This window comes from Adelges cooleyi, unplaced genomic scaffold (assembly GCF_023614345.1).
Source record: "Adelges cooleyi isolate 19-005CV unplaced genomic scaffold, UGA_ACOO_1.1 ACOO_flye_CR_arks_rails_tigmint_CR_PRNA_247, whole genome shotgun sequence".
NCBI lineage: Eukaryota > Metazoa > Arthropoda > Insecta > Hemiptera > Adelgidae > Adelges > Adelges cooleyi.
The window spans coordinates 6,746,087-6,760,667 of NW_026095912.1; the positions used below are offsets into that span (position 1 = coordinate 6,746,087).

General features: G+C 33.6%; 1 protein-coding gene across 1 annotated transcript in view; it reads right to left on the reverse strand.

The window, feature by feature from the left end:
- The window catches only part of LOC126837146 (pseudouridylate synthase RPUSD2-like), a 176,438-nt gene that overhangs the window by 133,834 nt on the left and 28,023 nt on the right, over nucleotides 1-14,581 (reverse strand). The window contains exon 2 of the mRNA XM_050570974.1: nucleotides 11,315-11,726. Within this exon, the coding sequence (XP_050426931.1) occupies nucleotides 11,315-11,614 (300 nt within the window). The 5' untranslated portion in view covers nucleotides 11,615-11,726. The remainder of the gene's footprint in view (nucleotides 1-11,314; nucleotides 11,727-14,581) is intronic.

Sequence of the window (14,581 nt, forward strand, 5' to 3'; positions counted from 1 at the left end):
TATATATATATATATACTTGTATATATTTCAAGGCAAGAAGATTATAAAATAAAATACTAAAATGAAAAATACAAAGCTACAAAAAACAAAAAAAAATTTTAGGGTATTCCGAATGTTCATACTTTTTTCTAATATTTCCTAAATTGCAAACAATATTTTAAGTATGTTTTTAATGTTAACTTCGTTAATCCAAGTTAACCAATGATAAATGGTTAGTTAATAAATGATTAAAAAACGAATTTTGGCTGATTAGTAATTACAAGACGTATAACTTGGAGCAAAAATGTTTTGGTTATCTTTATTCGTTTATTAAGTCGAACTGGAACCATAGACACGCGATATATGGTGGACGTTAGTCTAGAATATACAATCGACAATTGAAAAGGTTTATTTTCTTTAAATCTAAAAATAGAAATTTAATTTTTGAAAAATGCTTTTGGCTGCGTTGTTAGAAAAGCGGCCAACGGTTACGCTTCGTTTGTTCAAGCTAAGGTTATGTCCGGATTTTTGGCAAGACAAATTCGTCCCGGTTTTGACGTATTAGTACCAATGAAACAAAAAATAGATTTTCGTGCATCTCTATTATACCTAGTGTATATTAATTGTACTGCGATTGTTATTTATAAACAACTAAAATTTGGTTATTATAATATTATTGTAATTTTAGTTGGAATAGATTACTCAAAATGTCTACCATTTTTTTTTAATGTACCCATAATTATTGGATACAATATGATAAGATAGGGACATAGTCATGAGTAGCATTACATTTGTATCACATTAATATGCTATCATTTGTATTTTCAATTTAACTGTCTTGATTGATTAATATTTTACTTACGGCCAATATCAAAATACTATGTTATTGAACCGTTTGCACGATAATCAATTCAACATGTACTACCAATAAAGGGAAATAATCCAATACCATAATGATATTGTCCTATATATATATATATATATATATATATATATATATTTGACCCTATACGTTTTTTATACACAACATAATTTATGTTATAAATAATAATATAAGCAAAAGTAAAAGCAATAATAATTGTTAGAAGCAGACACACACACACACATACACTAACGATGAATTTTGATTACAGCTATAACTAGAACAATGAATATAATAAAGGGGCTTTCATTGAGAGATCTTCGTGTGTCACCTTTATGTTGTGGCAGTGCGTTAAGTACTAACCCATTGTTTGCCGAAACAATACCAACGAGACCGAGTAGTTCAAAAACTAAGAGTCGATTCGAGTGTATCAAACGTTAGTGTTTAGTGAGACTTTATAATATACAGAGTATAATTTCATTCTCAATGATATGATTGTTACGAAAAAAAAAATACATAATATTATGCAGGTCAAAGGTCAGTGTTGTTTGAGTCAGTCATCTACTGCATATTTTTCTTCCAGGGAGAGCTTCCATATGATATTATTGTCTCAAACCTCTGTCCAAAGCATCTCATAATCTCTATCAAAATAGACTATACGCTTTCCTTTATACACAGGGTTATTTTTAAAACTTATCCTTAACAAGCACGTATCGTGCTTACCAACCATCTTCTCATTTATGCGACTATAATCATTCGCCCTAACGTATTCACTTCATAACGGTTATACACTTAAAACTATATAAACAATATAACGCTTGTTTTGTCACCAAAAAAATCCACAACATTCGACCCTTTTGTCTTTCCTTCGAAACGGGTTATGTATACAATGATAATAATTTTAGTATCAAAAGTACCTAATTATGGTATGGTTTTAGAAACTGTATTTGAATACATTTTAACACCCATCTGTAAAACAGGCGACAAGTAGTACTTTTGTATCTTTTAAACATTTATAGAGATTGTATATTGTGTGAGTAGGTAAACAATGTTGTCTACAGACCGTGCAAATGTGTGTTTTGCTTTAAAATATTTACACAAACGGTTACGTTAGGTTAGGTTAGGTTAAGGCGCAAGTTGGACAATAATTAAATAATTAAAATGCGTGGGCACGATTCGCGTTACCCATGCAAATTGAAATAGTAATGGAATAATATATGTACCTATTCAACGGGCGTACCGCAGTGTTAGAAATTATTATTGCCTTAAGAGGCGTCAAGTAGGTACCCGTTTGTTTACGCGTATGCAAGGAACGCGGCAAACGGTTTAGATATGCGCTTTTGTTGTTCAATTGAGTAGCAGATACGTTTTTTTTTCAGTTTAGGTTTTTTCTCAAATTAGTTCGACCTAGCCGTTTAACGCGACCTTGAGAGCGTGAAAGAATAGCAACCGATTGTATCCATTTGCATTGGTGACATGCACCTGCAATAATGTGTTGGCCGCACATCACACGGTAGAACGAGCAAGCGAAAGGAACGCGTCGAATACAAGCGTTTCGTTAAAAAAGTAAATAGGTATTAAAAAAACACTCTGTTGCGTAAGACGTATAATATTCTAAGAGCGGTAATAAATTAACACCGACTGCAAACGAATATATTTAACACAATGGCAACCAGTAACCTTCATTAGCAACACTAATGAATACGTCTTCCTCGTCTAGAAACACTTGATGTAAGACAACTCTTGAGAAAGTCCAAGAAGACCTGAAGAAGATGTATTTCCTAATTTAAGCAACCCTTCACCTCGACAACTAAAAACATATTTTTCAAAAATATGTACAATTATTCTGGCTGTGGAAGAATCAACTTTCTAAAGTATGTCATTTGGTTGGGTATGCCTGTGAATAGTCGATTAAAGAATCATCCTCGACTTATTTGCATAATATGTTGTTCTAGGCAGGTATCACACAAGAACGGTAGAAGCAAGATGTTAAACTAACAAAAATAAAGTATGGTAGAATGTGAAATAACTTAATATTATCTACTATTTATTTTTACTATACCTATTTTGGACTATTCTCTCTCCATTAAAGAATCCAGGGCACGTCTCTTGTAAAGGGTATTCTATAAGTACTTTTCTTCTTCCGGTTTCAACCCTGAGCTTGGTTTTGCATACTTTCTTCACTCATCTCTATTAATTTCCATCCCTTCGTGACCTTGATCCATACCTACTAATTTAATAATAAGGTGGTGTCCTTTTCGTTACAAATCACAGTTGATGAGCCAGTATTTCGTGTATGACCACCCAATAACCCTTGCATTACCGTTAGTTCTGTTATAGAAATAGCCTATGGTCGGTAATAGTGGTTACTGCTATCCCCCGCTATCTCTTTTTATTTGCCTCTTACGATAATCAGGAGTTACTGAATGCCTGATCTAGTCCCCAGCCCATGGGAGCACTATACATATTAAAGAACAAAAAAAAACCATTCAAATATAATCAGACAACATTAATAATTGTAGCACGTCTTCCCTGTTGTCATTGTGTTTACGCGACTTTATCCAATTAACATTTTAGCGATTATGCACACCTTTTGTTGGCCGTTTGACTTGGTCGGTTTTTCCTGCCTGCGCAAGGATAATACCGGTCGTCAAGGTCCATTTCAGCCTCACTGTCGTTTCGACACGGTGCTGTTTTCTTTGCCAATACAACTTGTCACTGTTTTAATATCGTTATGTTTGCCGTCCCCTTATTTTGGCACTGTTCTCCCTGTCGCACTACGTCCGATTGTGCGGAACATTCGTTTCTTTTCCCGGTCGTTCAAGGACGAATGGCTTAAAAATATTTTAATTAAAACCAAAATGAAAAACCGCCGGGTTGAGAATTTCCGGATGACCGAACACGCACCATTGCTGCCACGTGACGGGCACGACGAACCGTCAACACGTGTCCGTGAGAGACATGTAAATCATATTATCAACCCATAGTGTTCTTCGAATACTCAAAAGGCGGGCAGAACGATAAGTATTATCCAATTTATCTTTTATAAATCGTGAAATAGTCATTGGAAGCTAATTCTAATAATTTATTTGACGTTTAAACGCCAATTATCACGCTAAAAGATCACATATTATCAGCTTTCTGTTTTGAGTATACGTGATGTAAATGAGTCCTATAACTGTCTCGGAGTGGACAATTCTATCCGGACTCGGTACACATTTTGTGTTAAACCGTTAGCAGAGAATCGATTAATTAAATGAAATATGACCCATTTGTCACGTATGTCGATCTCGTTATAGTGTGCGAAACTCGCCGGCACTGCATGGCAAACGTATTGTGACGTTGTACCAGCATGTAATTCCAATGATTTATGCAATGGTCTCGGCACGGTTGTAATAATAATAATAATATTTTAACAACAACAGATGCGTGCTTTTTAACAAATGCAAAGAAAGAAAACCGTTTGCATTTTACACACCTGCAGTGTCGATTTTAGATTTCGGCTGACCGCCGCGCCATCATAAACCATAGTGTTGTCATCGTACAATCCGTAACATTCACAAGTACACTTAATATATAATATAATCATTATGACACCTTTTTTATGACCCTTATGGTATTTCTTTGTTTTTTTTATTACTTTTTTTATTAACCGTTTTATTACCAAACAACATCGTTTCATCGTTACGCTCTGTCTTTTTTTAAACACATTTAGCATTTGAGAACACCATAAGAATTTTTGTCACATTTCTTCAGAATTAGAAGAAGTTACTTTTACAGTGCCAAGCGTAACTCCTCCTGCAGTTCAGCTGTTACCAACTGCCATTTCTCTTTATACTAGTCGATACGCATCTGACGGTTTGCCCTTCGACTTATCCGCATGAGAAATGGCTTTCTCATTTTTTTTAATCGTCACTTTTCACGGTAATCACGCGGTTACCGTTATGTCAAATCAATTGAACAACAGTGTTTCGGTTAAAACTGTCTGGTTTAATTGAAAAGCTATGGAATAAACCGAATAATGTGAGTACAAACTATTAAGTTTTTGGTTCTAATTAAGATTTCACGGTGGTACTTCGACAGAATTTTTTAAATAGTCTCAGTGTATTTTGATTGTTTAGCTATTGCGTTGATTAATCTATCAATGCCATTTATCATTATTCATAAATAAAAAGTATAAGAAAAATACCTTCTCAGATTCGCACCGTTTTGGTTTTCAAACAGACCGGACTTTCAGTATAAATATTTAACTTGTGGACCATTCTGTGTTATAAAACAACCAGCTCTTTACATTTTTCTTATAATGTATGACACGTAGAGTTTATTATCTAAAAAGTTATACGATTTTAAAGGATAAGGGCTGTGTTCTCTTTACGGTACAATCCGTAACATCAATCGGGTTACTCTTTGAAGATATTCGAGCACGGCTACTACTACTGGATGTCTCTTAGGACAGTTTTTATCACCAAAGAACCTGCTAAGCCTTTGTATGTTTATCTAACATTCAAAACATGACAGACGTTACTCGATGGACGATTGAAATTCATAAGGATAAGAGCGAAATACCATCAAGACCCGTTTTTACGATCCAATACAATAACAACTCAACAAACCGGTTGGTCAGTTCTGTTTCCATAACAACTTGTCTAAGATTTTTAGACTTACTACAAGGTGTGTCCTATGACACAAAGGCCCGATTACAAGAACAACCAGCAACGCGGTTGCTTTGAATTCTGAATGTTTGATGTGTACTGTAATGAGCTTTCCTTCGATTATGAGTTTCAGTCAGAGCCGTTTCCCAGAAAAGTCGTCCAAAGGTGTATTCGCACGGTTTTACATGTATATAACGAATGGGCATTATACACTGAGATGTAGATCCTATTTATCCGTGAAAAGTTGTCCACGCTTAGTCAGCTTTAACGACGATTTGTTCACTCGTCAGACACATCTTAGATTTTCCATTAGACTCGTGTGCGGTCATCTCGCTTTATCCTTAAAAAAGCAATTTATCAACGACGGCAATTCGACCGGCGGAGTCAGCTCCAAATGTACCTAATTCTATAAAACTGTCGTTTCCATTAGGTCCCTACATAAACCTGTGTGTGTGTATAATATATATGTATAGCTGTTTACACGTCACCGTTTCCTTTGCAATAGTCAATTAATGATTAAATGTCGTCGAGACGTTACGTGAACCGTTCAATTAGACGGTTGATCGGCTCAGTACAATCACGCAAGTAACGTTGAGGATTTAAACTACTTTCCCGAAATTCTTTGGTTAATATCGTTCCGTTTTATTTCATAGTTTTATTTCTATTGTTCGATGGTACATTATATTAGTTTGAAGACAGTAGTATACCTTTAGTAACTATTGAAAATTAAAAATAAAGTATGAATACAACCAGAAGCTCCATAATAGCCAAGCCGGATAGACAGTATTATCGTTTAAATCATGAAAGTCAAAATTAATTTTAATAATCACGCTGCTTAAAAAGTATTTTTTTAAAGAAACCGATTTCTTTTACCATTTTCTTTTCTTAACATTGCACGAACGATCAAAATAAAAATATCTCTTCGTACGCCTTTTAAGTCTCTCCGTCGCAACGGTATTTCGCTAAGTTAGTAAAATATTTTAATTAAAACATTTTTTCACAAAAACGCACACAATGTTTGTGCATGCATAAAAGGTATTTCCAGCAAACCAGCATTTCCTTGTTACATTTTCTCAAAAATTTACGCTTGTTCAGACTCGACTAAAGTTCTTAATACCGGATTTTGTATATACTTGCAGGTTTAATACTTAGAAAAATATTTTGCTTGCTTCAGATACTATGCGCGTGTTCTTAGTTCTTACACTTAAAATCTTAGTTTAGCTATATGTATAGTTATTCAGGTCTTAGCCTTGCATTTTATTTTTTGTGTTAATTCATTATGGCCACTTGGTATTTTTGGACGTACTCAAGACTACACAGCACAAAAATTTGTGAGGTATACCGTAATAAGAAAATAATACCGATTTCTCGGGCGGCAAGCGCTTTTAGCATTTATTTGAATTTTTCTCGGATGTTAGGCATGCGCACTGGCATTCTAGCTTAATGAATGTAAAAACATTTAGTGGGTTATTTTAATATATATATTTTTTTTTCCAGAACTATTTCTTATTCTTTTTAGAAATAAAATATCAAAGTCGTCTCTTAGTGCCCTTTGAATTGTATGACAATTAAAAAAAAAATAAAACCATAAACTGTATTTCATGTTCTAATTCTGTTGTAAAACTTATTCTATTGTCCAAACTAGGTTTGATATCATTTTTCCCGTCAGAACTTCCTTTTAGCGACAAACCGCATGATTAATTTGTATTCTAAATAATATACAATCTGTATCAGATTAGAGCTTGACGTTGGCGATACATAATTTCGCGGTCTGGTTCAAAACATTATAATCGTCTTTTCTGCATTAGCGGTTTAGCTACCGGTATGATATTATATCTACTGTCGATAATCTCTTAAACCGAGAAAATTGAAGATCCGAATAGGTTTGAAAATAGAGTGATAACAGCAAAGTTGTGTTTTTCTAACAAACACATTATATTAAATTATTATTATACTCGCTATTGTTCCACGACTGATCGTGATTCGACACGTTAACCCATTTTATATGTTATGTAAACAGTTTTAGCCGATTCAAAGGCGATATAATAACGATAAATCCGTCTGCACAATAATAATAATAATAGTATAACAACTGAAAGTTTTCATACTGACCGTCACATGTTGTTCATGCCACTGCGCCATTCAATGTAATCTCTGCAAATTCATCTAAACTTTTACTCTAAGTACAAAAGCTACTTCATTTTTCTCTCATATATATATATATATATATATATCTGTTGTGATAGTTATAACATGGTTTATTGAAGTTTTCCATCAAACTTTAGTTTGAGCCTTTTTCTCTAAAATTGCCTTTTTCATTCGCTAGGCGTGCATTCAACTATGACTCAGACATGCGATTGAAGGTGAAAAGAATTCACTCTGTGTCGGTGTATTCGAGTAGTTCATATATAAAGAGAGAATTGGATTTTAAAATTCATACATTTAAACGGGCATGTATTTACAATGTATATTGCAATCCTTCGAGGCTCATAAGTGTACAGATGTAGATTCCTTGCACTAACAGATCCTTTTAGGAGTTTGTTCATCAAATCTGATGGACAATTGCGTTATGTTGCTTGTTTTTTTTTTTAGCTAAACCAATTTTTTATTTGTGTTTGCAACGTTATTACCGTTCGGTCGTAATTACTTTCATAATATTAGCGATTACGTTATTAGTTGAATTTCCATCGCCAGGTCAAAGTAATTATAATCAATCGACATGTTAATATAATATTCACGAAGAGTTAAGATTCTATCTAGCACGCATATAATTATAATGTATTGCGTTTAGTGACCTGGAAACGGTGGACCGTATACACTGCAAAATATAAACATAATTCCATTTTAATTGATACGAGGCGTTTGACGGTTCGCAAGTGGTGTAAGAAACATTTTAATAATTATATTGTGTATTTTAATTTTTTTTTTTGGTTATGCAATTGATGGATGCACGATATAGAAAAGTAATGTGATAAACAGCTCCTCCTCAGACTTTGCCAGCCATTAATAGAGTGTACTGACAACACAATATACGAAATTGACAAGCAGAACTTTCAAGATTAATATTAAACTTTTAAAGCATCGCCAACACTAATTATATACACAAAACGAAATTTTGAACAAATTACGAACTCTGTACATAGACTTGGCTTGTACATAATTAAAATCTGATAGCGTTTGAACGTGATATTGCTCGAGAACATTTCCAACCGAAGATGCATACAAATAACAATATTATTATTATGTTTTTCAGGCTGGTTTATAAACTAATACCAGAGTGTATAACCCTACCAGGCACTGCAGGAAGTAGCTATCACCTGTATATGTATATATTGTATTACTAAATATTAATACAGTTAACACACGTGCATATGCATGTATTTATAATTGTTAATATGAAATCAAATAACAATTAAACTTTATCTCTTCGCTGTGACTACATGAGCAACTAATGATTTGCAAGAGTTTTATTTAAATCTGAGCCGTTTTCTTTGTTTTTTGTGTATATTATGCGACGTTACAAGCTCAGTGCTCTTAAACGGTTAAGTAAGATTAGGTTAGTGATAGGACACGGACTATAGTACTCGAGTCCAGTAAATGTGCAGGGAAGAGCAATACACTGCTAAGTCAAGATAGGCTAAAATTGTTTTCAAAGGTCTTATAAAGTGTTGTATTTAATTCGTTAAATAGCTATTTTTTTTAATAAGTTAATAACAAAGGGAGATATTGATGAAGAATACAGTTTTTAATTTATATTAATGATAACAACAAACTACATTTGGCCCAGTGCAAGACGTAATAGTATACCTATTGCAAGTATAATTTTATAACAATTAACCCAAGTATTAACTTATTTTATACGTTGTTTAATATTATGAATCATACTTAATGTCGCAATAATTGTATATAACAAATACATATACATTGGAAATAAAAAAATATTTTCAAACAAATTCAAAAGCCAACGATTGCATCTTACTTTTTAACCGAGTTCTGAAATCATACTGCGCATTAACCATACAAAACATTGATCCGAAATTGAAAGAATAGTATCGGTTATCGCATTGAGGATTGTCTGGTAAGACATAAGCGTTGTCCGTCCTCTTTAACTTATCTATTCACAAGTTAATACTCGTATTTATCCACGGAATAAAATTTATATTTTGAAAAATTATAATGTAAAAGCGTCAATTTCTTTAGCCCAAACATGAACCCAGAGGAAACATGTAAGACTCTAGTCCTCTTCCTTTGCTCAGTTCAAAACTCATATTTGAAAAGTTTTTACACAAAATAACCAATTGTTGAAATCTATTGACCAAGACGTGTGAGATTTTTTTTTTTTATTGAAATAAATATAAAATTGTAAAATGTTTAATAAAACCGAGTTTACACAATTCACTCTGGTTGATCACTTTGCATGATTTTGCTATTTACACAGTTCATTTTTAATGGCTTCCCCTAAAATGACCATTTTAAGTAAACAGTGTATGATTAGTTAAACAAACTTTTAGAGTCAATATTTTGATTACAATAGATTAGCTAGTGTACTATTTAGTTTATCTTTGGCAACTATTTTAAAAACCCCTTATAAGATAAGTGATCATTATTCAATGTGGAGGCTGTTTATTTTAAGTATATTTTGATCTCTACCGACTAACTATGTACAAATAGCTAAATCTAATACCTAGTCGATTCCTCGTAAAAATATATTGATAGAAAACCTAAAACTTTAAATTTAAGGTTCTAATAGTATATTTGCTTTTACTAGAATGCCCTTGATCAATACAATCCTTCATCATCTGCTTGCAGCTTCTAGATCCGTGTCAACTTGAAAATGCAGTAAGTGTATATGAAATTTCAACCGAGAGTGAATAGAAACGCCTACCAAAATATAAACATAAAAATGGCGCACCAAACACTCGAGGGGTGGGGGTGGCTGGATAAGTACAGACAGTTTTTTGTTTTTTATTGGGATTCTTAACGGCCTTGCATGAAGATCCGATGGCTCCTATTACGATGGCGATATAGTAATATTATTATTCTGAACAATAAAATGATTTGCCGTCAGATAATATAACATATACTATCATAACAATATTGTTACTACTTATATTACTATCATAACAATATTGATACTACTTATATTTATTTTACTTAATAATATCATTCACCTGTCGAATATCTTTGACCCGGCAAGGTTTTTTTTTGTCTAGATAAATTTGTTTTGGTCTTTTAGCGTCACGTAGATCATTATTTCAAATTAATTTGATTAAATATGTAGTAGTATGTATGTAGTAATATTCCCTTATCAATAAAATATTAACTAGTAACCGGGATTATTTAATAGTTATTTATACCTTTAAAAAAATGTTTTATTAGGTTAGAGAATAGAGTAATTGAAAGATATGTGGTGATTAGAATAAAGTGTCATTAAATTAAGTGAAAAATGATAACAGGGATGTTGTGCCATAGTTAGGTGCTCTTCAGAGTAAAAAATAAAATTGCCCAAGACTGTATTTAGGCTAGTAATTACTCATGAAAATAAGTTTTTGACATTCAAATCAAGAGGTCAAGATCAGACAGAAGTTAGAAAAGAAGTTGTATTTATGTCAATAGCGAGGGAAAATGGGAGAGCATAGATTAGTTTAGAGAGACAGTTTAGAGGTAAAGGTAGAACGAAGAAAAAGTGGAAGGATATTAAAAATATAGTAAGGAAACGTATGGAGTAGTCTTTTTTTTAATTTTATTTAATATCTTATCGAAGTGATGTTTCCACGGACACTGCTAAATAGCTTTACAATGTAAAATCATTGGACTTACCTGTAATGGGGGCAGCAACAAATGCGCGAGGTCCTGTTGAGTGTGCGCGTGCAACTGGTTGATTAGCGCCATGGTGGCCGCAGCGGAGACCGTGAGATTGGCATGAGGCTGTGGCGGCGGTGGTGGTGGTGGAGCTGGATGTGCATGAGGGTACCCTATAAACGCAATGGGGGTGGCCCCAGGTGCTTGTGCCATGGCTGCCAAAGCCAGCATGTTCTGTGCAGGTCCTAGCTGTTGCGGCAAACCCCAAGGTTGCACGGCCGCAGCAATCCAATGCGGATGTGCTACTTGATGATGCATTTTTTAAATCTGTTTTGTGGTTTGTACGACGGAAACGGCGTGGTCCGACTAAGCCAATCCACTGTCCATACGGGTGTTCCGATATATGGTCAAGTTTTTTTCAACAGAACGCCTGAAAATTGTATTTAAAGAAAAAAAACATTAGAACAACAAGCAACATATCATATTATAATTTATCACCATTGGCTATTATTTAAAGTTGGTATGCTTAAATGGTGTGTCAATATTAAATACACAACAAAAGGACTTTTTTTGGTTCATATTTATGATTTCTTACTTAACGCATATTTCATAGGAAACAGGTAAATTCATTAAACAATACAATTTTTTTTTTTTAATTCTAGTGTTATTGAAAGTTTGAACTATTGTACTATAAAGTTAAAAAACTGCATACGATTTTCAAAACTTAGTCATCAGTTGGTAACCCGGGAACCCCAATAAAGATTACATGCTTCCATAATGGTAGTATCAACTTGGTATATTTTGCCAGTCATACGAGAGTAGGGTTTTGTTAAATTTCAAATGTCCATTAATCGTTTTAATCCATGCAAATTAACAAAAACATAATTCCGCTTTTACAGTTTTTATTTTTATTTTTGAATCTATATTCTAATAGGCAATGCTATCCCAGAGAAAAAGAATATAATTTTATATCACACTCAGAGAAAATGTTATAACGCTTTTGAGTTATGACTATTACGATATTATTGTTAAATGTAATATGTTGGAAATTGTTAACGATAAATTCCAAAAATTCCCATGATCATCTTCAAATCGTGTGTAATTTATTTGGCAAAAGAAAATTGAATAAAACTCGAACAAACATTAAATTGTTCATTTAAGAGTCGGCGTCGAACATCCGACTAAATGGACTATAGCCATTGCGACTCCATTTCACCAAATGTTTTATCTATAAACTGATCTACTCAGAATAGTAGATTTCTGTCAGATGAAAATATGAAAGGCGTCCAAAGGCAAGTGCGGACGCGGAGTTGGTTGTAACGATTTCCCACTAGGTATAGTGCATAAACTCACACGTGGTGTAGTAATAATGATTTTTCTTTGTCGCCACAGCATGTCGACGTTAAACTCGGTCCGATTTCATCCAAAGCCCGTGCGGTGATTTTTATCAATTTGCGATTTTTTTATTACCTTGTCGGCAATAAATCACAGATACCGTTCGCAACACGTACGCCGCCCAATGCACCGGAGCCGACTTAATAATAATTTATATCGCTATAATGTTACTGCGAAAACGGATTGAGGGCAAGGGGCGAAGGGGTAAAAAGGAATACAAATAACTCTGGTCGTGATACGCACGTCAAAACGTTTTTGTATTGAACAGCCAACCGATTGTCGAACAGAGCGTCGGAAATGGGACTTAAACTCGTTTTGTAGAACGCACGGTTATTTTTTTTTTTTGTTTATTCACTTAAATAAACTCTTAAAAACGTAGAACTGAGTCCAGGCCAAGCACGGGAGGGGTTGTGGTTTTTTTATATAATTAATTATTATCTTTCTAGCTCTCGCTGTTGAAATCGATAATTAAATTATTGAAAAATATATGCATACGCTGTACATAAATCTAAAAATACACGACATTAAACGGAAAGCGAAAGTACCGGTTTTACAACAACTGCTGTTAACAAGCCGGACGTTCTAAACAGGAACGAGCAAACAAGATTAGCACCTAACTATACATCCAATTATATTATAAATCTTAATTGAATGAGCTTCCATACTTTTTGTGTAGCCTGTACGTATGTATGGGTATATCTGTTGATCATTGGACGTTGTGGATTATAGTCCCTCGATAACGCGAATGCAGTATTACTAATTGGATCAGTATGCGTAATAACACAATATTCAATTTTACAGTGTTCCCGTCAAAGATTAATACCATTGCCAACATATTATTATCTTAAACAATGACAAAAAGGCTTAATTGGTTCATTGACTCAATTATGAAATCAGGCAGTCGACAATGATTGGTCAAAGCAAACAAACAGTTTTTGTAAAAACTATTTTTTCTCTCTCTCTTTCTGTCTTTTCACATTTTTCTATTAAATTTATTTTCATTCATCGAATATGAACTTTTTTTTTACAAACATATTTTTTCGTTAAAAATCAATAGCGCATACATGTCTTTCAACACAAAGCTCTACTGCGGATACATGAACGGTAAAGTTCATAAAACTAAAAAACCTACTTGAACTTTTCACCCAACCTGGTTTGTATAGGACTATACTGCCTAGAGCTATATATTGTAATTTTTTAAAAGAATTTACTACCTTTTTTATTGCACTATTGTATGAATTGAAATGTCCAAAACACGGAATTGAACTTTCAAAAAGTCGGGAAAAAAATACTAACAATGATAAACTATTTTACAACATCTGCTTTCGGTTGAGTATACACAATTTTATTGAAAGTGACACTGTATTCTGTCGTCGCGTTAGGATAGAATTATTATTTTACATTATCATCGTGTTTTATAAGGTAGACGTGCGTGGAAAACAAATACTCATAATCATATAGTACATGTTAAAATCTCTTTAGAATTTCAAATTTGCCGACATCATCGGTTGGTAAATATTATTTCGGTAAAATCCCTATGCGAAAGTTTGACTGCACAGCAGATAACATAAAATATAGCGTTGGATGGAATAAATTGTCACGCAGCCTGACGTCAACACTGACTTAAACAGCGAAAAGGGAAACCGACCTTCCTTTGATTGTGTTTGGGTTATGGATTTGGAGCCAACGAGCGGAAAATTCATTAAGCACCTAGCAGATTGTTTGTCAACGCTGATGGTGTTTCCATAACTAAAATATATCTATACATACTGTGCCATGTCTCGACCAAACCGACGACAGGAAACCCGACACGGTTGTCTGCAAACTGTGCACACACCTTCATTATCTCCATAATAAAGTACCCGATAAACACACACAGTATAAGTAAGG